Below are 26438 nucleotides of genomic sequence, written 5' to 3'. Positions count from 1 at the left end.
GCTTCTCCGGTGTCAAAGGGAATGAGATGAATTGCCGCCTCCTCTTATATAGGGCATCTGTAACTTGGCAGATGCAGCAATGCACCGCAAGCTGGGAAATGTTAGCAATGTCCCCAGTTGCTGCCTGAAACGAGCTGCTGGCAAAGAAATTCAGGGCTACAGTAACCTTCACGGCCACCGACGGAGAGGTCCTGCACCGTATCTTCGGCTGCAAATCGTCCTGAAGTGGGTGGCACAGCTCAGTCACCACCTCCTTGTGGAATCGCAGCCTTCTGACACACTGCTCCTCCGACATATTGTGGTAGGAGAACTGTTGCCTGAAAACCCCCGCCGCGTATGATCTAGTGTGGTGACGTCTGTTGGCCCTCCTCCGTCTGGCCACTCCTGGCCCTCTCTCCCTCCATCTCTGTGCCCTCTCAACATGGTCGACCAGCAGGACGTTCCCCTCCAGAGCAGCCCCCATAATAAGAGCGAACAAGGTAAAGGTTGTAATGTCTCACCAGCAGCAAGGTAATGTTCACAGGGCTGACGGTCCTCTGGCACCGCTGGCTGAATGGCAATAAGGCTCTGCCACTGCAGCTCTGCAACTGTCTCAAACCAACCAACAAGTTGCGCTCTCAAAATGGCTGACGCTTTGATAACCGTGCAGTCCCCTTTAAAGAGCGCCCCCCTAGCTCGAGAATGCCTGGGGAACGTTCCAGTGAGCTGTCACTATTAGCGCCAGGTGGAACGGAGGCGGGGGCCACTCAATTTCCGGTCCGGGGCGCCAAAAAGGCGTTGCACACTGAAATGACGTCATGATCAGCCTGCGCCCGCGAGTGGGCGCTAAGTTTTTGTGCCAGCGCTAAGAGCCCACTCAATATGGGATGAGGCACTCGCCTCGCGGCGCCCAGCCGCTAGCTGCTTAGCCCCCCACTTCTCGGCCTCTTTAGGCGCTAAGCCCTGGTGCTACCAACCGAATTTCTCCCCCTATGACTCTATCCCCACTCTCTGTTTTCTGTCTGTTAACCAATCCTTTCTCCATGCTAATACCTTACCCCCAACCCCATATGCCCTTACCTTGCTTATCAACATTTTATGTGGCACCTCATGGAATGCCTTTTGGAAATCCAAGTATACTACACCCACTGGTTTCTCTTTATCTACCCTGTTGGTTACAACCTCAAAAAACTCTAATACATTTGTCAAACACGATTTACCTTTCATAAAACGATGTCGACCTTGCCTAATCATATTATGATTTTCTAAGTACCCTGTTACCACTTCCTTAATAATGGTTTCCAGGAATTTCCCGATGACTGACGTCAGGCTGACTGGCCTGTAGTTCCAGGTTTTCTCTCGCCCTCCTTTTTTGAAGAGCGGTGTCACTTTTGCTAGCTTCCAATCTGCTGGATCGTTTCCTGTATTTAGGGAATCACCTTCAAGTAACTCTGTATCTATTTGATCCATCAGGTGTTTTTGACTTTCTGTTCTGGTTTTAACAAAATGATTTAACTTCACAATTTTCTAATCGGGGTGTATTAATCAGTCAGCATTAGATCGGCGGCCCATTACATGCGAGCACGATTTTCCTATCCTTTGACGACCATTGATTTTAGTCTAACTGGCCGATAATTACCCGCGTTATCCGAATGTCCCTTTTAGCCAGTTGCTATTACAATGTCCACTTTCCAGTCTCCCAGCACACTACCACTCTGAATACAATCCTGATGTTATCGGCCCCCATTGTTTCTTTCCCCAGTTCCCTTACCATCCTGGGACGTATTCCTTCCCATTCCAACATCTTTCCCTCATTTAGGTTTAACAAAATTCGGTAATGTTTGCTTTTTATTCGTTATAATATCTCCCAGATCGCTTTTAAATAAATTAGGGTTTAACATCCCCATTTCGGTTTTTTTAAACACCAAAGCGAAGTACTTATTAAGAATGCCTGCCAATTTCCATTCATTCGATACTAACTCACTGTCCAATCCTCTCATATTTGACGATTCGATTTTTACTGATATATTGGTAGAACACTGTTCTTTATTCTTAGCTACAATTTTTACTGACGTTCCTTTTCGATCTCTTACTCTCTCTTTTTTGTCTCGTATTCTCTCTTTATCATTTACGTCATCCCTATAGGGCCATATTTCATCTTCTTCACGTTTCTATCTTTCTAAGTTATTTATTCAATCTGTGGACTGAACTTGAAGTTTTCTCCATTTTAAACATATATATTTGTTGCGTACCATCGCAATCTACAATTCCGTGATTCATTTCATTTTACCTCAGCTTGATCCCTTCTTGGGGTAAATCTTGACTTGATGCGCTTTTGTAAAACTGGTTATAACGAATGTGCAGTCTGTTTTACAAATCTCCCGATTAATATTTCCATTTAATTCAGTATCGGGAGGGGGGAGGAAGAATCTAGTCACCATCGGGAGTGTGTAGGAGCCTGCGGCATAGATCAGGACGGGGGTGGCCCAGCGCCTGGGAGGTCCAATGCATCCTTGCGAGGCTCGGAGGTGCACTCCTGCCACTGCTGGCACAAAAGGAAACCTAAAATAAACCATGACCGTTTACCTTCTGGGCCTCTTCTGACCCACGATCTGGCTTCGAATAGGTTTCGCCATACAGGGGAACCGATGCTGCCTTCCTCCGCAGCCTTCAACTAAAATTGAAGATCTAGTCTGGATGACATAGTCGGAAACGATTTGCATATTAAAGCAGGATCCTCGTTACCCTTCTGCGGGTGCCCTGTTCGCCTGCTCCAAATATCAGGTTAAAATAGGGACCAGGTGGGTGGGATCCGAGGGGGTAAAAGTCTCCCCTTAGTTTTACTGCACGCCCCCCCCCCCGCCCCCGCCGCCGCGGATTCCACCAGGCGTGGCAGGCTAAATCTGGGACATAATGTCACCCTGAGTGAGCTGAAATGATGAACATTGACATTTCTGATGGTGGGTGGAGGCTGTGTAGCATTGTCCGGTGTGCACCTTTAGCAAAAAATACTGACAGTCACTTCAGTCTTGTTTCTTGTACAAATGTGTTGACCTCTACTATTCTCAGTAAAATTCTTAGCCACTCTTGATTGTCGACATTAGCTCATTTAAGTTTATTTAATATGCATAAATTTGTTTTCTGTCCTATGAATGTTCCCCAACTCTTGACTGCACTACACGCTTTGTTTATTCATAATTTATGTTCGAATCCATTAATTTCCCATATCAATTTAAGCAGGTCTCAATCTCGTCCTCTGCATTAAAGCTATTATCCTAGTTTCTGCAATATTTTTATACAGGTGATGATTTCTTTACCAATGAGATTTCCTTTGGAATCAGCCACATTTACATCTAACACGAATACTATTCATTTTATTAACTGTTTGAAGATATATCCAAGTTTGCTGAGGAGACCGAGATTTGCCTCATCGAAAGTAATGCAGTCGGGAGAGTTAAATTACGTGAATAGATTAAGTGCGTGGTCAAAACGACGGCAGACGGTTATCAACGCAGGTAAGTGAGAGGTCATTCATTTTGGCCAAAGATGGATAGATCCGAGTATTATTTAAATTATGAAAAGCTAGGAGTAGCAGAGGTCCAATGAGATTCAGGGTTCCATGTACAGAGATCAGTAAATTGTAGAGGTAAAGTACAAAATATATTCGAAAGCCTAATTGAATGTTAACCTTTGTACCCAGAGTGCTGTAATATAAAGCAAGATCCTGCAAATCAGTGTTCTGCTCAGGCCAACATCCCCAGCATCGAAGCTTTGACCACACTAGATCAGCTCCGATGGACGGGGCACATTGTCCGCATGCCAAGAGAGTCCCAGGTGAGCAGAGGAAACGCTTCAAGGACACCCTCAAAGCCTCCTTGAAAAGGTGTAACCTCCCCAGCGACACCTGGGAATCCCTGGCCCAAGACCGCACAAAGTGGAGGAGAAGCATCCGGGAAGGCACCGAACACTTCGAGCCTCTTCACCGGGAGCAAGCGGAAGCCAAGCACAGGCAACACAAGGAGCTCATGTCAACCCAAGCACCCCACCCACCCGCCCCTTCAACCACAGTCTGCCCCACCTATGACAGAGACTGTAGGTCCCGCATTGGACTCATCAGTCACCTGCGAACTCATTTTTAATGTGGAAGCAAGTCATCCTTGGTTCTGAGGGACTGCCTAAGTAAGTAAGTATAATATAAAGCGGATGAAGTTTTGCTGCAGCATACAACTTACTGGTTAGACCAAATCTGGAGTACTGTGCATATATCTGGGCACCGCACATTAGAAAGGATATTTTGGCCTTGGTAGGAGTGCAGCGCAGATTCAGCAGAATGTTACGAGGGCTACAAGCGTTAAATTATGAAGAGAGATTACATAAACTAGGCTTGTATTCCCTGGAATGTAAAAGGTTAAGGGGTGATTTGATTGACGTTTTTAGGAACTTGTAAGGAACTGATAGTTTAGACAGAAAGATAACTTTACCGTTGGTGAGGGAGTCTAAGTCTCGGGGACGTATCCTAAAAATCGGAGCAAAGCCATTGAGGAGAGAAAGAAGTTAGGAAAAAATGTCATGCCAAGGCTGGTAGAAGAGTGCATCTCTTTCCCAAAACTGCTGTAGGTGATGCACTTTTAAAACTGAGATCGATAGATTTTGCTGGCCAAGGGTGTAAGGACCGGAACTCGGTGAACCCAACTGCAGTAAGGCAAACTGAGGCAGAGGTAAGGTTGCAAAATAAAGGTAGATTTTACTTGACATAAACAAAATAACAACAGTACAGAATACAGGCAAGCAGACCGGCACAAGGTATCTCCAGGCAGTGCAACTCAAGACTGAGCAAAGAACATAAAGTGAACACCACTTAAATAGTAGGCATCTATCAATGCACAGGTGAATACAATAATGAATAAAGTCGGACACAATTAAGAGAGTTCATGGAGCCCTCTGGTGGCGAGGCGAGGCAGAGTCTGGGTCATTCCTTACAGGACCCCCCCCACTAGGAACGGCCCCTGACGTTCCCCCAGAAGGTCCATGGTGACGACGAAAAAAATTCCGTACTAAATCGCGATCCAGGATGTCTCGGTCCGGGACCCAAGAGTGTTCCTCCGGACCATATCCCTCCCAGTCCACCAGGAACTGGAGGCCCCCGCGAACCCAGCGAGAGTCCATTAGGCGACGGACCGTGTAAGCAGGCTGGCCGTCGATGATGCGGGGAGCAGGAGGAGGCCTCGTGGCGGGCGCCAGGGAACTGCTGGCCACTGGCCGAAGCCGGGAGACATGGAAGGTAGGATGAATCCGCATGGAGCGGGGTAGCTGGAGACGGTAGGACACCGGATTGACCTTTCTCAACACCATGAAGGGGCTGATGAAATGAGGCGCCAGCTTGCGGGACTCCACTCGCAGCGGGAGATCCTGCGTAGAAAGCCAGACCCTCTGACCAGGACAGAATGAAGGGGCCGGTCTGCGCCGCTTGTTGGCCTGGACCTGCCATTGTCGAGAAGCTCGTTGCAAGGCCAGCCGCGCTCTCCTCCAGGTCCGCCGACAACGCTGGACAAACTTCTCCGTGGACGGAACCCCCACCTCGAGCTCCTGCTCCTGGAACAGTGGAGGTTTAAAACCGAACTGGCACTCGAACGGCGACAGTCCTGTGGGGGAGCAGCGCAACGTGTTGTGCACGTACTCAGCCCAGATGATGTGACGACTCCAGGTCGCAGGGTTAGCAGACACGAGACACCTCAGGGTCGTCTCCAGGTCTTGGTTGATCCGTTCTGTTTGACCGTTCGACTGAGGGTGGAAACCCGAGGAAAGACTGACAGTAGCTCCAATGAGCTTGTAGAAGGCTTTCCAAAACTGGGAGGTGAATTGTGGACCACGGTCAGAAACGATGTCAAGGGGCAAACCGAATAACCTGAAAACATGCTGGACCATGAGCTCGGCTGTCTCTTGGGCTGAGGGAAGCTTGGGCAAGGGCAGAAAACGACAGGCTTTGGAGAAGCGATCTACGATGACCAGAATGACCGTGTTGCCTTGAGATGGTGGAAGGCCTGTGATGAAATCCACCGAGAGGTGTGACCAGGGGCGAGTGGGAATGGGGAGAGGATGCAGCAAACCCTGGGGGCGAGATCGAGGGTTCTTGTTTCGTGCACAAATGGCACAAGCTGCCACGAACGCCTTTACGTCCTTCTCCATGGTGGGCCACCAGAACCTTCTACGAAGAAACTCCAGCGTCCTGGATGCGCCTGGATGACCGGTGAGTCGCGACGAATGCCCCCACTGCAGGACTTGTGAGCGAGTCATATTGGGGACAAAAAGGCGACCAGGTGGGCCGTTGCCAGGGTCTGCCTCCCTCTGTTGCGCCTTTCTGACCAGCGTCTCAATTCCCCAGCAAACCGGTGCTACAATTCGGGAAGTAGAAATAATAGGTTCTGGTTGTCTCTCCTGCTCGGGTGGGTCAAATTGCCTGGCGAGAGCATCAGGCTTGAGATTCTTGGAACCTGGACGATATGATAGGACAAAGTCAAAACGATTAAAAAACAGTGCCCAGCGAGCTTGACGAGAGTTAAGTCGTTTGGCCTCCTGGATATTGGCCAGATTCTTATGGTCAGTCCAGACAATGAACGGGTGTTTAGACCCCTCCAACCAATGTCTCCACTCCTCCAGTGCCAACTTAACTGCCAGTAATTCCCTGTTCCCAATATCGTAGTTTCGTTCAGCGGGAGTGAGTCTGCGAGAGAAAAAGGCGCAAGGGTGCAGTTTGTTGTCGTTAGACCGTTGGGATAAAATGGCGCCCACTCCTATATCCGAGGCATCCACCTCGACAATGAAGGGGAGTGAGGGATCCAGAATAATGAGGACAGGAGCAGACGTGAAGCGCCGCTTGAGATCCTCGAAAGCCTGCGCAGCCTCAGCGGACCAACTGAACTGGGTAGAGGCGATCCTGGTGAGGGCGTTAAGAGGGGCAGCAATGGTGCCGAAGTTTCTGATGAACCTCCGATAGAAGTTAGCAAATCCCAAGAAACGTTGCACCTGTTTGAGAGAGGTGGGTGGTGGCCAATCTCGGACAGCTTGGGTCTTGCCAGGGTCCATTTGGATGTTGCCGCTGGAGATGATGAAGCCCAGAAATGAAACTGTGGAAACGTGAAATTCACACTTCTCCGCCTTGACAAACAAGAGGTTGTTAAACAGAAGTTGCAGGACTTGTCTTACATGCTGGACATGATCGTTAAGAGTTTTGGAGAAAATGAGAATGTCATCCAGGTAGACAAAAACAAAGCGATTCAGCATGTCTCGGAGAACGTCGTTGATGAGTGCCTGGAACACAGCAGGGGCGTTGGTTAATCCAAAGGGCATAACCAGGTACTCATAGTGCCCAGTGGGTGTGTTGAATGCCGTCTTCCACTCGTCCCCTTCGCGGACGCGGATGAGGTTGTAGGCGTTGCGGAGGTCCAATTTAGTGAAGACCGTGGCTCCCTGAAGTAACTCGAAGGCCATCGACATGAGTGGAAGAGGATAACGGTTCTTAATAGTAATCCGGTTAAGGCCACGGTAGTCGATGCAGGGACGGAGACCTCCATCTTTCTTACTCACGAAGAAAAAATCGGCACCAGCAGGAGAAGTGGACGGACGGATGAAGCCAGCGGCGAGGGCGTCACGGATGTACTCCTCCATGGCGGCGGTCTCAGGAGCAGAAAGGGAAAAGATCCTACCCCTAGGTGGGCATGTCCCAGGCAGGAGGTCAACGGCACAGTCATATGGCCTATGAGGGGGAAGTGATGTGGCTCGAACCTTACTGAAGACCTCTTTTAGATCCTCATACTCGGGGGGCACTCGGGACAATTCAGAGCGTGATGGGAACTCCTGGGGCTGGGAAGGAGACTTGGCGCGAAGACAGGTAGTATGGCAGGCGGAGCCCCATTCCGTAAGCCGGCCGGTGGCCCAATCTAAGCGAGGATTATGGCAGGCCAACCAAGGGTAACCCAGAATTAATGGAAACTGGGAAGAGTGGATAAGGGAGAATTGGATGGTCTCAAAATGTTGTCCTTCCACGCCCAAACACAGAGGGGCAGTATGATGGTGAACGGTTCCAGAACCCAGGGGTCTTCCATCCAGGGTAACAACAGTGAGGGAGTGATCAGGATGGATCAGGGGAATCTTGAGCTGTTTAGCTAACCCCAGATCTATGAAGTTACCATCAGACCCCGAATCCACCATGGCCTTTAGATCATATTGTTGATTGTCCCAGAAAAGGAAGGATGCCAGCAAAACCCTAGAAACAGTGGGGTCGTAAGGGATGGTTATGCTCATCTCAGGTCCCTCCATCCTGGATGAGCCCTGGCCTTTCCCACCAAATCTGGACAGGAAGAGCGGAAGTGGCCAGCTTTCCCACAACAGAGACAAGATCCCTCTCTCATTCGGCGATCATGTTCGGGCTGCGAGAGGCGGGTTACTCCCACCTGCATGGGCTCCTCTGGACCAGTCAAAGATGGACTCGGGATGGCTCGGAGGTTCTCAGATGGCTTCGAAGCAGGAAAAGCTCTGGTCTTTGGAAACGGAGTGAAAAAGGAGTGGCTTCTCTTCGCCTCTCACGGAGCCGATTATCCACACGAACGGAGATATCAAAAAGAGACTCCAAATCACTCACCGGATCCCTGGAAGCCAGTTCATCCTTGATCTCATCCGTGAGACCGTGGCGAAAGGTGGCGATGAGCGCCTCCGAATTCCATTGGCTTTCAGCAGCGAGAGTGCGAAACTCAATAGCGTAGTCCGCAACACTACGAACCCCCTGGCGAAGCCGAAGTAGTCTGTTAGATGCTTCTCTCCCACTAACAGGGTGATCAAAAACCCTTCTCATTTCTTCCGAGAAAAGTTGGTAGTTTGAACATACCAGCGTTTGCTGTTCCCAGACGGCTGTAGCCCAGGTAAGGACCTTGCCGGTAAGTAGCGAAATGATGTAGGCCACTCGGGAACAGTCACTGGGAAATAATGAACCCTGCAGTTGGAAAACCAGGGAACACTGGATTAGGATACCTCGACATCCTCCTGGGTTACCGTCGTAGCGCTCGGGTGCAGGTAATCGGGGTTCTCTCAGAGGAGAAGGCGAAACCGTAGGAGCGGGTAACGGTGCAGGAGCGGCTTGGATCACCTGACTCTGTTTCTGGCTCTGATGGAAAGTGATGACGAGGCCCTCCAGCAGATTCTGGTTTTGGAAGACTGCCGTGGCGAGACACTGCAGTTCGTTCAAAATAAGTTGTAGCTGTTCAGAAACTTGTCTTGGCCATTGGTCCTTCTCTGCTGGGTCCATGTTTTGGCTCAGTCTTGCTGTAAGGACCGGAACTCGGTGGACCCAACTGCAGTAAGGCAAACTGAGGCAGAGGTAAGGTTGCAAAATAAAGGTAGACTTTACTTGACATAAACAAAATAACAACAGTACAGAATACAGGCAAGCAGACCAGCACAAGGTATCTCCAGGCAGTGCAACTCAAGACTGAGCAAAGAACATAAAATGAACACCACTTAAATAGTAGGCATCTAACAATGCACAGGTGAATACAATAATGAATAAAGAAGGACACAATTAAGAGAGTTCATGGAGCCCTCTGGTGGCGAGGCGAGGCAGAGTCTGGGTCATTCCTTACAAAGGGTTATGGAGAGAAAGCAGATGAGCCCTGATGCCACTGAGGAACAGGACAGGCTCGAATGGCTGAATGACCTTTTCCTTTTCCTTTGTTCCTTTGTTATTCCAAATAGGCAGCAACTCGTTTAGCCTTAGTGCATAATCATGAACTTCGTACTCTAGAAATACCCCAGATCACGCAGTTTAAAATGTTGTGTCCTTCATTTTCCAGGAAATATGTCGAAGTTCAACTTCGAAGTCGCATCCATTGACAAAACACATTTTGTACGCAGCACACTTGCCCTTCCTCCATTATGTTACTCAGACTCCTTAATTTCTCATTTCTTTTAGTGTTTATAAGCGTATAAGTTTAGTCTTGATGCTGATAACTTTGTGTATTCAAACTGCTTGATATAAAAATTATCAATAATAAAATTCAATGCAGCTAATATTCTAACACCTAAAGGTGCAGGGGTGGACAATTTTAATCGATAAATAAACTTCATTCTAAAGTACCTGGGTCCTGGTTGTGTATCCGAATTACCGCTTATTTAAGTTTTGTGATGCGCCTTATAACCTTCTCCAATATAAAAGGCGTTGTATAAATGCAAGTTGTCATTGTTATAAATATTAATTTTGTTTTTGTTTGATCTAATTTCTTGCATTTATTTTAGGTTGTATTATATTAACCTATTTAATTGGAAATATCGTTCCGTTAAACTAAGTTTTGAAAGATTAATGGAAGATTGGAGAGCATTACACTGATACAAGGGAGGCTGAGACTTTTTTACATTTGTAACTTTTAATGATTTACACGAAGTGAATATTTTAGCACTGTTCAGTAAGTTGTAGAATAATTTTAAAAGATCAATATTAGAAAGGAGTGCTACCAGAGATACTCAGATCAACGCGTACATGGATCAATCGATGCAAAGGTGAATGTAAGATTTGAGTACAGGAGCAAGGATGTCATACTACAGTTATACAGGGCCTTGGTGAGACCACACCTGGAGTACTGTGTGCAGGTCTTCTTACCTAAGGAAGGAAATACTTGCCATAGAGGGAGTGCAGCGAAGGTTCACCAGACTGATTCCTGGGATGGCAGGACTGTCCTATGAGGAGTAGATTGGGTCGACTAAGCCTGTATTCACTTGAGTTTAGACGAATGAGAGGGGATCTCATTGAGCTGTATAACATTCTGACAGGGCTAGACAGACTGGCTGCAGGGAAGATGTTTCCCTTGGATGGGGGGTCTAGAACGAGGGGTCACAGTCTTGGCACAGTAATTCCTGTCACAACGCGTGAGTACCGACGGGGTAATCACGCGTGTGACCGGAGGAATTGCCGGTTTTCAGCATGCACAGCGCATGCGTTGAAAACCGGCATTTCCTGTCCTCTGACCCAAGGGGTTAAGAGGCAGAACGTGTGCGACTGCACAGGCAGCGCATGCGCAGTGAAATTCCTTTTTTTTTCAGAGTTGCCCGAGTGTAAAGGCCTCCGGTTTTTACGTGTGGAAAAACCAGACGTAAGTACTTAGTTTTACAGGTAAGTGGGCTTTTAGTACAATTTAGAAAAAAAATTTCCACAGGTTTATTATTTTTAAAGAATTTACAGTAAGGTAAGTTTAGTTTTAGACCCTATTTTTTTGAAATTTATTTTTTTCAAAACGTTGATTAATTGTTTAAAACATTTTTTTAAACTTATTTATAGTTAATATAATCAGTGGGATTTTTTTTAAATTTTATGCAAAGTTTAAGTAGTGTTTTGGCAGCCCATACTTTTCATGAGTTTGACAGTTCTTACTCTCAAACTCATGAATGAGTTTCCCCTCCCTTGATTGGCTGCACAGTGCTCACCTGATCCCAGCCGGCACATCGCACTAACTATGCCTCTGGATCAGGTAAGCACATCGCGCGGACATCTGAACTGGGCCAGTGACAGGAAATACAAGCAGGCCCGGGCTTCAGATGTTGGCGCGCAGGGTGAGTGCACATCGGGGGCTTGCACGCGCGGCAAGCTCCCGATCCTAAATTTCAGGGCCACTGAAATATAGGACACATTTTTTCTGCTGTGGTGGCTTAATGCTCTGTCGTGTGGTAACATCTGAAACGCTATTCAGTTAAGTTTTGGCGAACTTAATTCAGTTGGGAAGAAAGTGATACAATAATGTGTCGTGAAATCCGCCTCCCGAAACGATAATTGATAATTCACGTTAAGAAGTAGGAGTGGAAAGAATGCAGGATGGAACAGTGGAACCAGCATTCGCAATGTCGCCTTGCGCAACAAATAGGAACATTTCAGGACAGAATATTAATATTGGAGGTTTATTTCTGGCGTGTAATCCAAGCATTAAATTCATTGTGACAAGCTAGAGCGCCATCCACAGGAAATATCTAAAATTGTTTCCAAAGAAACAACTGAGCGCAGCCGCCACATTGAAATTATGGAAAGTAATTAAAGGTCAAAGGGAATGTCAGACACACAATATACAGCAAATAGCTGACCTGTTTTATTAGCCCAATTCCCATTCCCAATAATAGAATTATCCACGTTTTTGTTTGCTATCTGTTCAGTGATGCAGCTCCACAAATCAAGAAAAAGAATGAATCTTCTGATTCCATTCGTCTATATTACAGCATCATAAGTCAGCATTCTAATGTCGCTATGTTTTCAAGGGTTCCTTTCAAAATATTTTTCAGTGTTAATACAAGCGGTGGAAATGCACAGCATGGCATCGGGGAGCTGACGTTTCTAGGAAGGGAAAGTGGACCTTCCATCAGAAATGGCATTGATATACCAGAGAAACTTCCTTAACTGGAACAAGCAAAACAAATCAATGCGTGGAGTAAGAGAAGCAACTATCCACATTCTAACTGCTGATGGAGAATTGTACCAAATCATAGATGGAGACGTTGTATTGGAATAGAAGAGGGATTGAAACAATGCGGGCCATGGATGTCAGGAATGCGGGACGCTGACCTTTCTGTCATTGCTTACTACACCCTTGAGAAAAGTGTGACCTTGGCTTTCATAGAGGCCTATTTTGTTCATGATTGGAACCATTTGATTTTTTAGCTGCATTTATTAACATTTCAAAATATACAAAATTTGCTAACAAACTAACAATCAAAATCTTAACATAAAGGTACAGTGTTCCCAAATCTGATTTATACGGCAAAGAGCATTTCGCACTTATATCCACCTATTAAATGTACGTTTAAGCATATCAGTGTTATTAGAACAGATTGCTTCAAACATGAACAATGAAAGCTGTTTCTGTTAACGGTAAAACTGCGAAAATATTTCAACATCTCCAGTCTTGCCTCATAAGTTCAATTCTGGTTGCAGAGTTTACAAGATTCCTCTAACATGTTAAGGGCGCACATTTTTACCCATTAGGTGCTTTCTGCTGTTCTCTTCTGGTTTTATCAAGATAATGTAACATTTTGGAGCAAAGATACAGCTCAGCAGCCCAAAACTCGATGCTAATATTGCAAATATTTCCACAGCAACCGTGTATTTTCCGGGAGTGCTCAGGTAAGCGGGGATAAAAGTTACCCAAACTGCAAAAAAGATCAGCATGCTGAAGGTTATAAATTTAGCTTCATTGAAATTGTCCGGTAACGCTCGGGCCAAGAAAGCTAAAATAAAACACATACAAGCTAAGAGCCCGATGTAACCTAACACACAGCAGAAAGCAACTGTGGAACCCACATCACACTCAAGGATAATCTTTGCACTTTGATACTTGGTGTTTTTAGCTGGGAGTGGGGGTGATGTCACCAACCAGATCACACATATTATAATTTGAATCAATGTACAGAGAAAGACAATTGATTTTTGTTGTGTGGGCCCAAACCATTTCATCACATTATTGGCCGGCAAGGTTGCTTTAAATGCCATCAGGACGACCAGAGTTTTGCTAAGAATACAGGAAATGCACAGAACAAAGCTAACTCCAAACACAGTGTGACGAACCATACATGACAATGGTGATGGTTGTCCAATGAATGCAATGGAGCACAGAAAGCACATTATTAATGAGAATAGTAGAAGGAAACTTAGTTCCAAATTGTTGGCCCTTACAATGGGAGTGTTTAAGAAATATAAGAAAACAGCTGCAACAGCCCCTGTGATACAAGCTCCAAACAGTGATATCGCAGTGAGCGTTATTCCCACGCTGTCTTGAAAGGAGAGAAACTCAATTTCTTTTGGAATGCACTGATCTCTTGGGTCATTCGACCAGTAATCTGTAGGGCACTTGATGCATTCTGCGGAATCTGTTAAAAAAAATTAAATTTGCAGCAGTTGCAGAATCGTGAAGTTAGTTCAATTTTGAGCGGGTACTGCAGGTTGATTCTTACCCTATAACTTATGTAAATTGATTAATGTGATTTACCTGTTTCGTTGCTGATCTCTCCATCGGAACATGTTAAGCAATCAAAGCAACATATTGGCTGCCCTTTTCGAGCGCCCTTTCTTGTACCCACAGGACAAGTGTCACTGCATACTGATACTGGTACCTGTGGAGAGAGAGCATTCGGCACTTTACCTCGGCCTACATTTATAACACTAATAAACCATGTCAGATTTATTGTACTGATTCAGGAACTTTTTCTGCGCTCAGGGAATTTCCTTTGCTGATTGTATTTTGTAAATGAGCGATTCGCTTGTTGGACTCCATAGTTGTGATGAAAAGGCTGGAGTTAGTAACACATGGCCAACATATAGGCGGTATTATTTTGAGTAACGAACATACTGTGCCAGAAATTCGGGCCCCCACGGGTGAGTATGCGCTGGGTACTCACAGGTAGACCCAACAAAAGTGTCGGTTACGTGCATGCACTGCACATGCGCGCGAAACTGGAACTTCCGTTCCCTTAAAGGAAGGGGTTCACAAGTCGAACATGTGCGCCGGAGAGGCAGCGTGGAAGCATGGATCTTCCGTTTTCTTGCAGCTTTCTCCAGGAGGTTAAGTCTCCAGCAGCTACGCTTGTAAAAAGCAGTCGCAAGGCTTGCTTTTAACAAGGTAAGTGGTGAATTAAGTTAAATTACAACATTTTTTCCACAGGTTTATTATTTTTAAATAATTTAAAGAAAGGTAAGTTTATTTTTAGCCCCATTAGAAACTGTAATTAATTTTTCAAAAATTTTAATTATTGTTTAAAATAGGTATTTTATGTAATCTATTGATATTTTTAAAATGTGATGTTTTCTTTTAATTTATTTGAAGTTTTAGTGATATTTTGAGGCTGAATTGTATTCATAGACTTGACAGCTCTTCCTGTCAAATCTATGAATACAGATTCCCTGCTAACATTGGCTCTCCATGGCCCACGTGATCCCAGGGGACGCTTCGAACTAACTGCCCCATGGATACGCAAGCACTGCGCGCTGGCAGCTGGAGCAGGCCCAGGATCGGAATCCCACGCGGGCCCACAGCAGAACGGCCGATGCGCTAGGTGAGTGCAATTCGGTGGCTTGCATCAGCGAGAAGCCTCCGATCCGAATTTCTGGGCCGTTGGGTTGGAATTCCAGTACTTTTACTAACAAACCATGAAGGAACAGCGATAAATGTCCAAACCAGGGTGGTGTGTAACTTGGAGGAAACTTGGAGGCGATGCATTTCTCATGCATCGTCCCTGTAGTAGAATTCGCTAGTTTGGAAGGTGCTGCCGAAGAAGGATCCGATTGCTGATGCTGTGCAGTTAATCGATAGTCCTGCAAGCACAGTATGCTACTGGTAGAGGGGGTGGGTTTTAGGCTGGTGGGTAAGGTGCGATCAAATTCAGTGCTATGTCTTGGATGTATTAGACAGGCACATATACGGGATAAAAATTAAAAAGTAACATCTGATTGTGAGATGATCTGATATTGTCATCGTTAGAAACAATTCTTACCCTGTTTTCGGATCCATGCCAAACGATTCCTCTTTCATCGAAGACGAGTTCTTTCCCTGCAGGCAGCGCTGCATCGTAATAACCAACTTTAACAAATTCAACCGAACCATCACCGCGCTTCTGCCAGTTTATCAGGTCATAGGAAGCGATAGGATCTCCGTTCTTATCAAAGCTTATTTCCTCTCCAAACTGGTTGGTGAAACGGACCTCCCTCAGGTAGTGTAAAAGCTGTAAACACAATAGAATAATCAGATATTAAACAATTCTAAAATTATCCGATAGTCCGCAAAATAGCTGATTAATTATTTCAACACCAGTTAATAAAATTCACACCACTATTAGAAACATCTGCATCATGTTATTCTGATTTTTGAGGATTTTGTAAATTACTTTAATTGTTTAGAAATAGATACTCCAATTTATCTCTTGGAGATGATCGGATCTTTCCTCACCTGCCAGGGTAGAATGTTTGATTTTTGACCACATGTTTTGTTGATAAATGGGCCTTTCTCATTTTCACACGACTTCAAATTATGAATGGCGTGAGCTACAGCGTATACCGCTTTATATACGTTGTACGAAATTCTTAACTGTGACACATCAGTATATGTGGTCTCAATGGTCTCCAAACTCTCTGAACCTGTGCACGGTTTGTATGGAGACGGTGATGAGTTTCCTTCTAGACTCTGATTTGAGATTTTGAAGCTACAGCCGAAAACCACCTGCCAGATGTCTTCTACAAGCGGATTGTCTGGCGCTGTGGAAGGGTGGAGTTTAACCAGAAACTCTCTTAGTCCGGGAATTTCCGCTCTCCTGATTCCAAACCCGATTGTTCCAGAAAATATTTCACGTGTTTCCGCGGTCCACAATCGGACTGATGTTACCCAGGCTTCACTCGCTATCAGCTGGATGTCAGTAATGTTCTGCAGTCTTAGATCATTTACCAAAGACATTGTTTCGCGCTCAAGAGAAAATATGATGATGACCTTCGCCGAGGACTTTTTAATGATCTCTACAACCTGAAGCAATGTAATTCTGGTGCTTCCAGGAGGGAGAAACTCAATAAAAGCGATGCATGTTTCAAACTTAGAAACTTCTTCAATAAACGACAATATCGCATATCGGCCATATTCACTGTCTTCGGCTACAATCCCAACCCAATTCCATTGAAAGCGCTGCACCAGCCTGACCAACGCTTTGATTTGAACGGCGTCACTCGGAACTGTCCTGAAGAAAGTTGGGAACTCACGCTTATCACTCAGACAGGTACAGGACGAAGCGTAGCTAACCTGGAAGTTAATGCCCATTTTTAGTTATAACACAGCAAGCATATTTCACAATCTGCCTGTCCTATAATCTACCATCGTGGATTCCGCGGATTGCTCAGGATGTATTATTGCCACTGAGTATAATGTTTCAAAATTCTGTAGGATATGGAATAGTGCCAGAGGGTGGAGGATGAACAACATGATCTATATTTTCAAAAATAGTGAACACATAGATAAACTAGGAAAGTTTAGTCATTTTAATGCAACTGAAGTTACTGATAAATATTTAGAATTTATAATAGGGACGAAATACCAGGCACTGGAAGAAATATGAGTTAGAAAGAACCAGTCAGGTTGGCATTCGAAAGGAAGTTCCTACTTGATCTAATAGCGCCCGTGTTACGATATGGTCCAAGGTGAAAATTATTCTTTCAATCGAAATCGAATAGTTTCTCACACCAGCCAAATCTGGGTCAGGGAGCTACAGAGAAATCAGTCAATCTCAAACGTTTAAAAGGATATTAGCCAACTGAAAAATCTCCTGTGTTGTTACTCGCAATTATATGATTTTATTATTTCTTGTGTCACAAATTGTTATGTAATTTGCGATTTTGTGCAATGGCGTTTCGTTAAAATGAATGAGTTCAGTTAAAATGTTGCCGAATAATACTACCTGTAATACAGAAGAAACCAAACGCAGCCATTGGCACAATCCGTCTCTCAAAAGTCTATAGCTGATGGTTGGGTGTACCTATTTAGTTAAAAGTACACTTGTTCCGTGTATAAGGGATAATCATGAAACGTAATTTATTTCATAAAATTATTGAACGAACCCTACCAGGCCAATATCGAAAGGAGCCAATAAACGTGAAGTGGCAATGGACTGTGAAGATGCTGCGTCCCCCACAATGATGGGCACTGATGGAAGTGCCGCGCACCTGTAGCTGGATTCAGTCCCATCCTCCTCGTTCAATAATTTGAGGGCTCCTTTAAGTGATTCAGAACGTGTATGGCAGCTGTCAAAGATCTTATATCCCAGAGTTAGATTGGGAAGTAGCTCTGGATTCCTGTTAATTTCTTCTATTGCGAAGATCATCGTTTGTACCCAACGCAGCTCTCTCTGCCGGAGCCTGGTAAAATATATTAACATATTGATAGCGAAAGCACGCTATCAGGCTACAACATTTTTAGGCGGGTCTTTTGCAGGACACGGGCCTTGCAGTTTAATAAGATATATACGATATTATCTTATCTCTGGTCCTTTCAGATAATCACGGTCGACTGCAACTAATATGGTGTGTATGTTGTGTTTAATCGGAGTTTAAGACGGATATAACACGTTAGTTATACAGCAAAAACACACGACCGTGACAGGTAGAGGATACCGTCCAAGCGCGAACAGCTCCTCTTCTCTCTCTCTCGTCCTGAACTACCTATGAGTGTTACACCGTCGGGAGCTATCCACACCACTGTTTGCGCTGGGGGCTTTTCAGATCGTTCTCTTATATACTTTTTAGATTTGGACCTGGGGTAGACTAAAGACAGGACCATTTAACCTATAGAGATTCCCCTTAAAACACGGTGTTCAAGCGTATGTCAAGTTCTTTGTTTAGGCCACGGGAAAAATGACAACCCTCATATTATCTCTCCCCTTTCAGGGGCTTTTGCTGCCATTACACATGGTTTCTGTACTTAACCAATCATGGTCTTACAGCATGTTGAGTACTGTTTTCCCCGTATCTCACCCAGCCCTGTCCTTCCAGCCTAGAGTCAGCAACTCAGACATACCAGGCTCAGCCTTCAGACTTCTCCAATCAGAGGCCCTATTGTTCAAAGCTATTCGTGCAGCCAGCTGTGCAACTAACTATTTCAATTCATTATCAAACTATTGTACCATGAAATGAATCATTAAATTCCCAAAGACACCCTCTATTCTATTCTCACACATTGGTTAACTTACGCATCATAGCAAGCAATTTTGTTAAATAAAGTCAAAATCCGAACTTAGCATTATAATATCGTTATTTACTTAAGCATCTATCAAGCTACTTTTTTTATTAGACTAAAGGGACCATTTAGGTACCCATAATTTCTAACAGATATTGCAACAAAAGTGAAAGTGTCAGACATCCACGTTTTTACCATAAATGTGTAGCTTCGTTTTCCGATTCTGTAAATCTGATTCAGAATTAAACTACATTACCATGTTCTGGGCTTTGCTTTTCTGTAACTGAATAGATTTGTGTACCATAATGTTTAAACAGCAACCGAGGTAAAACTGATCTACTTCCTGATTCATTTGGGTTGAGTTCTCTGGATTTCACCGGGGATATTTCTGGAAATTCGACTTGGGTGGGAGCGCAAATCCGACGGAACCGCACAAGCCGCCTGTTAAAGTTTCCCCTTGATATTCAGTTCAATGGAAGCCATTGGAATGGAACATGGGGCGGGGAGTATAAAAGGAAAAAAGAAAGACTTACATTTATATAGCGCCTTTCACGATAACCTGACTTCTCAAAGCGCGTTATAGCCAAACAAGTACTTTTGGAGTGCAGTCACAGTTGTAATGTGGGAAACGCGGCAGCCCATTTGCTCCCAAAAACAGCAATGGGATAATGACCTGGAAATCTGTTTTTGTTATTTTGATTGATGGATAAATATTGACCAGGACACCGGGGATAACTCCCCTGCTCTTCTTCGAAATAGTGACTTGGGATCTTTTACTTCCACCTGAGAGAGCAGAGGGGCCTGGGTGTAACGTCTCATCCGAAAGACGGCACCTATGGGCAGTGCAGCACTCCGTCAGCACTGCACTGGAGTGACAGCCCAGATTTATTTGCTCAAGTTCCATGGAGCGGATCTAGGAACCGATAACATCCTGACTCAGAGGCGAGTGTGCTACCCACTGAGCCACAGCTGACATTGGATACAGGCGTCTGGCGGTAATTCCCAAGTCGATTTTCTACCTAATTTCCGAAATGCTGTGATCTAGTTATATAATTCCTCTAACTAAAGATGTCCCCGGGCAGAACCTATTAAGATCTATACAAAGTGGACAAAAGAAGAAAAGGAAGGAATGAAACAAAGAAAAGAAAGACAATTCAGTACACAAACAAAAGGCCCGGGAGCGTTTACGAAACTAATGTATAGTGCCAGGCGTTCACAGCTTTCCAAGATCACAAAATAAACACAGAAAATGTTAGAAATACAAATCAGCTGAGCCAACAATTAGAAAGACAGCAAAACGATTGACTAACTACTCAGACTCCCCTCTCCATTATAAACTAACATCTAACAGTCCGATGATCTTTTTTAAATTTCTTATCTAATTTTATTTTACTATTTGCAACGTTGAATTAATCTTCACGTATTGGTTTGCCTTTCTATTGCAGTCAGTGCAAATCTAGTATGCTGTGTTCTTGCTGTTTCGAATTTGATACCGAAATCTTCTGCCTGATAATTTCGTGGCCTGTTCACCCACTCGAACTCACTACCTCTCATCCAACTGCCCCCTCCAACTCCAACATTACTTCGGCAGACATGGAGCTATGGAATTTTAAATACGATGAATGCTCTGATTCAAGTATTGGGAGTTATTTGACAACCGAAGCTTTTCATCATATTCAGGGAAACATTCTTATCCAGACTTTGGTACGTTCAAACGGACTGATAATCTTACTTACTGAAGGCATCGAACTGGTTCAGGCTTAGAGAGAAATGTTTTATAATCTGGAGCCGTTCTGAAATGTATTGGAAATAAACCACCCAGGACAATATCTCCATCTTGAGAAACTCCGGAATTGAAATTTTCCCGCAGTTTGCATGTAGGTTGAATTGCTGAACTCAACTTCCTGATTGAGAAGACGAACAGAAGGCTCCAGATAGACAGAGGCTGCATTATAAAAGTCAACCCAGCTTCTCAAGAGCACTGGTGAAAATAATGCAAGTCTTTGACTGAAAGGCTATTTATTTACTCGCGAGTAAACTGCACTGCAGGAGAGCATCAATATTTGACAGTTATCATTGTCCCATCTGAATAAATCCCAGAGGTTTCAGCTTCCCTGGTTCAGCAGGTGTGATGTGAGATGATGATAAATGCTTGAGGCTACTTGTTTATTCAGATTTAGCTTGATTGCTATAAAGATTGATCATCCGGCAAGTATTCATAATTTAGTGAGGGGACTCTGTGTACGCGCCATTTGCCAACAGCAATCAATCATAAAGCAAGAATGTGACTGTTTGAAACTACATTGATGGGAACACGTGTGGAGTACTCTTTATGCCACATGGACGATATAAAAACCAGATTCATTGCTTTTAAATTTGGTCATTTTGTGGAGTGGGTACACGGAATTTGGTTTTAGATCACAGGAGATATTGAGACGGATTGTTTTGTCTGGCGTAGCTGTAAAGCAAATTGGCATAATTTAGTTGTTTGGTTCTGCGAACGCATTCGAAATTGTCAATTGCAATTCACTTTTATCAGTGATGATGAAAAAAGTTGGTGGGAGCAGAGGGATTCTGCCTGTTTCGATTTGTGGTATTGACTGCTTAGCCACTATTCTGTGCCATGGCTTTATAACGAAAGAAAGAAATAAATTGTTTCATTTATATAGCGCCTCTCGCTGCCTCAGGACGTCCAAAGCGCATTACAGCGAATGATGTACTCGTGAAGTGTAGTCATTGTTGTAATATAGGAAAATGTTTTCTCCTCCTGCAAGGTAGTTTACGTTCTACCGACAGAGAAAGAGAGGTTGGAAATTGCAGCGCCCAGGAAGGGCCTCAGATACTCCAACTCATATCCAATATCTGTACGAGCTGCCACCTTTTATACCTTTCCCTCACACCCTCTGTTTGACACTGAATTGCATGAGCATACAGAAATTAAAGTACAACTCCACATTAGTATATTTTAATTGACCTTATATCTTATGATTTAATTTAGTTAAAAATCTGGTCCCGTTTCTTAATTAGCTGTTTTCCCATTGGGCCAATGGGATCGATCTAACTCCCTAAATTTGTTTTTTTTATGAATAGTTATACTGTTATATATATATTGCTATTCTTCAGCTTGAAACCTATAATTATAGAATTTGTTAATTTCTGTGTAATTGGTTCTAATGAAAAGTGACAAATGCCCAGATGCTTTCCTTTGCAGAAATAACACTTTCACCACACTGTTATCAAATGATTCAGTATGCAATTGGGCACCTTTAATAAAGCCTCTCATTATCTTATCCTGAAACTGACCATTGCTGCAGTGTCATTCCTGGCACTAAAGCCAGTGGTACTTTAAATTGACTTATGCTTCCCTGCTTAGCAGGCAAAGGATGAAGGTTAAATTTTCTACAGTACAAAGATAAATCAATAGTAGCATAACATTAATAGACTTCAGCAGCGCCTCATTAAACTTTTGGCGATCAAGTTATTTTTCAACGTTGGCACCTAGATAATAACCTAGTGGAAGGCATCATCTGCCTAGTGAATAACTGACCGAATTAATTTCCATTGAAATGCCTTTAATGGTACATATTTTGCACTGTTGTTTAGTGAAGCACACTAGCCAATACGATATCCATGGCAGTCCCAAATAAACAGCGACATTTTCATCTATATAGGAATCGTTGCAGGAGAAGCAAGCACACACTAGAGAGAGGAAGCTGAAAACTGGAGAGGTCACCCGCAGCTTACCCTTAACATAATGGGCCACTATCTCACAGAGATGAACTGGCCCCTCACAAAACGAGGTTACCTGCTAAATATGATGGATTAAACCCTCTAGATGAAGGGAGAAGTGGCTCCTCGAGAGTTAACCGCTATCTTGAAAAACCCACGTCGAATTTCAGATCTAATGCGGCGAAACGTGTACCCAAGCCTTTACCAGTCAATTTTCACATCCTCTGCGTGATGCATGTGCTTGCACTGCCGATGTATATATGGTTCAATTTCAGGCTTTAGCTTTCAACAAGTCATATGCTGCTCATTATAAGAAGAAAAAATATATACAATTTTAACTTTCAGCTTTTGCATTTCATTAATTCCACAATTAAATCAACATTAATCTTCTAAAAGGTGAAGCATACAACGGCTTAAAAATAGCTTCAAGAATACTGTCTTTGATATCTTATTTTCGTCTCACAGGTTATATTCGGTTTTTAGAACTGTACTGTTGGTGTTCCAATCGATTGCCACAAACGTGAACAGTTACAATTGCTCCTGTGTAGGTGAAAACTAAGGTCATATTTCAACATCAAACGCATTTTCTAAGTGTAAGTTATTTCCTTCAGGTAATTGCTCCTCATTTCAGTCTTAACCGGTCGGCCCCGTATCCTGAGAATATGCCCCTTTTTTCTGGATTCTTCAGCCTGGGGACAAAATCTCTCAGCGTCTACCCTGTCAACCCCTCTCAGAATCTTATAAGTTTCAATGAGATCACCTCTCATTGTTCTAAACTCCAGGGAGTATAGGCCCAAACTACTCACTCTCTCCTCATAGGACATCCCGCTCATCAAAAGGATCAATCTGCTGAACCTTCGTTGCATCCCTCTAAGGCATTTATATCCTTCCTTTATAAGGGACCAAAACTGTTCACAGGTCTACAGGTATGGTCTCTGCAGAGCCCTGTACAGTTCTAGCAATACTTTCTTACTCTTGCACTCCTTCGGGAACGGTGGCATACTCGATATGCTACTGGACTAGTAAACTAGAGTTCTGGACTAATGATCCAATAGATGTGAGTTTAAATCTCACTATGGCAGCTGTGGAATTTAAATTCAGTTAATTAAGTAAATCGGGAATAAAATATATCAATAATGGTGACCACGAAACTACCAGATTTCCAAAAAAAAACATTTGGCTCACTAGTGTCCTTTAGGGAAGCAAACCTGCAATCCATACCCGGTCTGACCTATATGTGACTCCATTTTGGACAGGAAGTAAGCTTTGATAAGAATTGAGATAAACTGGCAGAAGCGTGTTGATGGGTCGGTTCAGTTTGTTAAAGTTAGTTATTACGATGCAGCGCTGCCTGCAGAAGAACAACTGCCGTTGAATGAAAGTAGAATCGTTTGGCATGGACCAAAAAACAGCGTAAGGAACTCTATCAGACCGTCCGATCTCCCCAATTCCCAGGTCACAAAATTCTGTCGATTATGTAATGTTAATTGGGTTTAGAATGGCCTTTCCGTCAGCTCCTAAAACTGGTGTTTCTGGTTTAGAAACGACCCACTTTTCACAGAACGAGAATCTGGCACCAGTCCTACCCCATCACCCCACCCCGCACCCAAGGTGAAATTTACCGCATTATTATTATTGTAAATGAAAATCGGTGAGAGATGATTATTCAACTTTAGCCAGGGCGTAAACAGGCGGTATCCAGTGGGCACCCGTTATACTTCCCACCGATTTTCCTCTCTGTTGACATCTAGCATGGTAACAACTATGAGTTTTATACCCCTGCAATTACCAGTCTCAGTCTGCAGTGGGAGCTGCCCTGCAGGCACGAGAAAAGCATCTCCACAAGGGCAGTCCATCTGCTGCTTCGGCTGTTTACCTTGTGCTGACGGCGACATTTCTAACCAAACAGGTGATGAATTTATTTAATGTTTGAGTTCTAAATCTTTCACATGCCTTTTACACTGTTCAGTTACTGCCTTTAAACTACAGTTAATCAATTTCTAAAACGTATATAGCAATTAAGTGCATAACAATTTGTTCGTGTTCCACAGATTCTATCGAATGCATAAAATGCTCTCTGCATCACAGGCCAAATGATCGACAAGATCAGTGCATTCCAAAAAAAAACTGTGCTGTTCTCCTTTCAAGACAGCATGGGAATAACACTCACGGCGATTTCAATGATTGGAGTTTGTATCACAGGAGCTGTTGCAGCTGTTTTCTTATATTTCATAAACACTCCCATTGTAAGGCCAACAATTCGGAACTAAGTTTCCTTCTACTATTCTCATTAATACTATGTTTTCTGTGCTCCATTGCTTTCATTGGACAGTCATCACCTTGGTCATGTATAGTGCGTCACACTGTATTCAGAGTTAGCTTTGTTCTGTGCATTTCCTGTTTTCTTAGTAAAACTCTAGTCGGCCTTATGGCATTTAAAGCAACCGTGCTGGCCAGTAATGTGATGAAGTGGTTTGGTACCACACAACAGAGATCAATTGTCTTTCTCTGTACATTGATCAAAATTATAATTTGTGTGATATGGTTGATGACATCTCCCCGCTTCCATCAAAAATCATCAATTAGCAAAGTGCAAAGATTACCCTTGAGTGAGATATGGGTTCCGCAGATGTTTTCTGCTGTGTGTTAGGTTACATCGGTCTCATAGCTTGTATGTGTTTAATTTTAGCCTTCTTGGCCCGAGCGTTACCGGACAAGTTCAGTGAAGCTAAATTTATAACCTTTAGCATGATCATGTTTTTTGCAGTTTGGATAACTTTTATCCCCGCTTATGTGAGCACTCCCACAAACATAGAAACATAGAAACATAGAGGATAGGAGCAAGAGTGGGCCATTCGGCCCTTCGAGCCTGCTCCGCCATTCAATGAGATCATGTCTGATCATCCAAATTCAGTACCCTGTCCCTGCCTTCTCCCCATATGCCTTGATCCCTTTAGCCTCAAGAAAAATATCCAACTCTTTCTTGAATATATTTAATGAACTGGCCTCCACCGCCCTCTGTGGCAGAGAATTCCACAGGTTCACCACTCTCTGGGTGAAGAAGTTCCTCCTCATTTCAGTCCTAAATGGCTTACCCCTAATCCACGGTCGCTGTGGAAATATTTGCAAATTTATAATCGAGCTTTGGGTTGTTGAGCTGTATATTTGCTCCAAAATGTTACATTATCTTATTAAAACTCGAAGAGAACACCAGAAAACACCTGATGGTTAAAAGGGATGGAAGCAGAATCACTTAAGCCGGGCATATACATGCAGAATGTTTTATCTTCTAAGATGTCTCTTGTCTTTTTGCGTTTTCGATATTTCTGCTATACCGCTGAATGCTGTTACTTTTTTTCTCAGTCCTACACGCTCTCCTGTCTTTCATTATCCTCTGCTGGTGTAAATCATGCCGTACACCCTGTCTCCTATTCTAATAATTATTTGTCACCACCTGAGAACTGCAGAACTCCTTAAATCTCACAGACCTTCCCAAAAGAAAAAAAATGATGGACTAAATAGTTAATTATAAATGTATTGAAAATAAAGAAAAAAACTTGTTACATCAAAAATGACTAATGCAACACGCCATTATTGATTTGAGACCTCTGTCTGTATATAAGGCGTTTCCTGGTTATCCTCTATAGCAATTCAGTTATTACAAGCACAATGTTATTTCTTTGCAGCAAATCGGTGAAGAAATTTAATATACATTATTTAAGTTATGTGTAAGTAAGATATTATCCTTATATATTTGCTTTGACATTTCTATCCATAAGCTGACTTAGTTAATGTGATTTATAAATATCAAAATTCAGCTTGTGTTCTTTATTTCTTATAAGGAGGATAGGAAGTCATGTCAGCAGTATCACATTGTTACGGTTCCTAGCCATAAACGGGAACATTCTATGCTTGTTGCAAATGCTTCTACATTGTTTACTGCTATTCAAGCTGTGTCACCTGGTAAATTGAAGGTGAAAGAACTATAAACAAGCGGCAAAAGAG

At 43.7% G+C, this 26438-nt stretch overlaps 1 protein-coding gene across 1 annotated transcript in view; it reads right to left on the bottom strand.

Moving 5' to 3' along the window:
* The window catches only part of LOC147115396 (vomeronasal type-2 receptor 1-like), a 41284-nt gene extending 16956 nt beyond the window's left edge, over positions 1-24328 (bottom strand). The window contains exons 1-7 of the mRNA XM_085989573.1: positions 24159-24328; positions 22008-22103; positions 17596-17887; positions 15942-16778; positions 15490-15717; positions 13989-14112; positions 12974-13869 (exon numbers count right to left, since the gene is read on the bottom strand). Of these exons, the coding sequence (XP_085845699.1) occupies positions 12974-13869; positions 13989-14112; positions 15490-15717; positions 15942-16778; positions 17596-17887; positions 22008-22103; positions 24159-24328 (2643 nt within the window). The remainder of the gene's footprint in view (positions 1-12973; positions 13870-13988; positions 14113-15489; positions 15718-15941; positions 16779-17595; positions 17888-22007; positions 22104-24158) is intronic.
* Between the last annotated feature and the right edge of the window lie 2110 nt (positions 24329-26438).

This window comes from Somniosus microcephalus, chromosome 6, assembly GCF_052327205.1.
Source record: "Somniosus microcephalus isolate GS21.2 chromosome 6, FLI_Smic_1.0, whole genome shotgun sequence".
In the NCBI taxonomy this organism is placed as follows: Eukaryota; Metazoa; Chordata; class Chondrichthyes; order Squaliformes; family Somniosidae; genus Somniosus; species Somniosus microcephalus.
The sequence above is the reverse complement of the archived record's forward strand: the minus strand, read 5'-3'. Positions and strand labels throughout refer to the sequence as shown.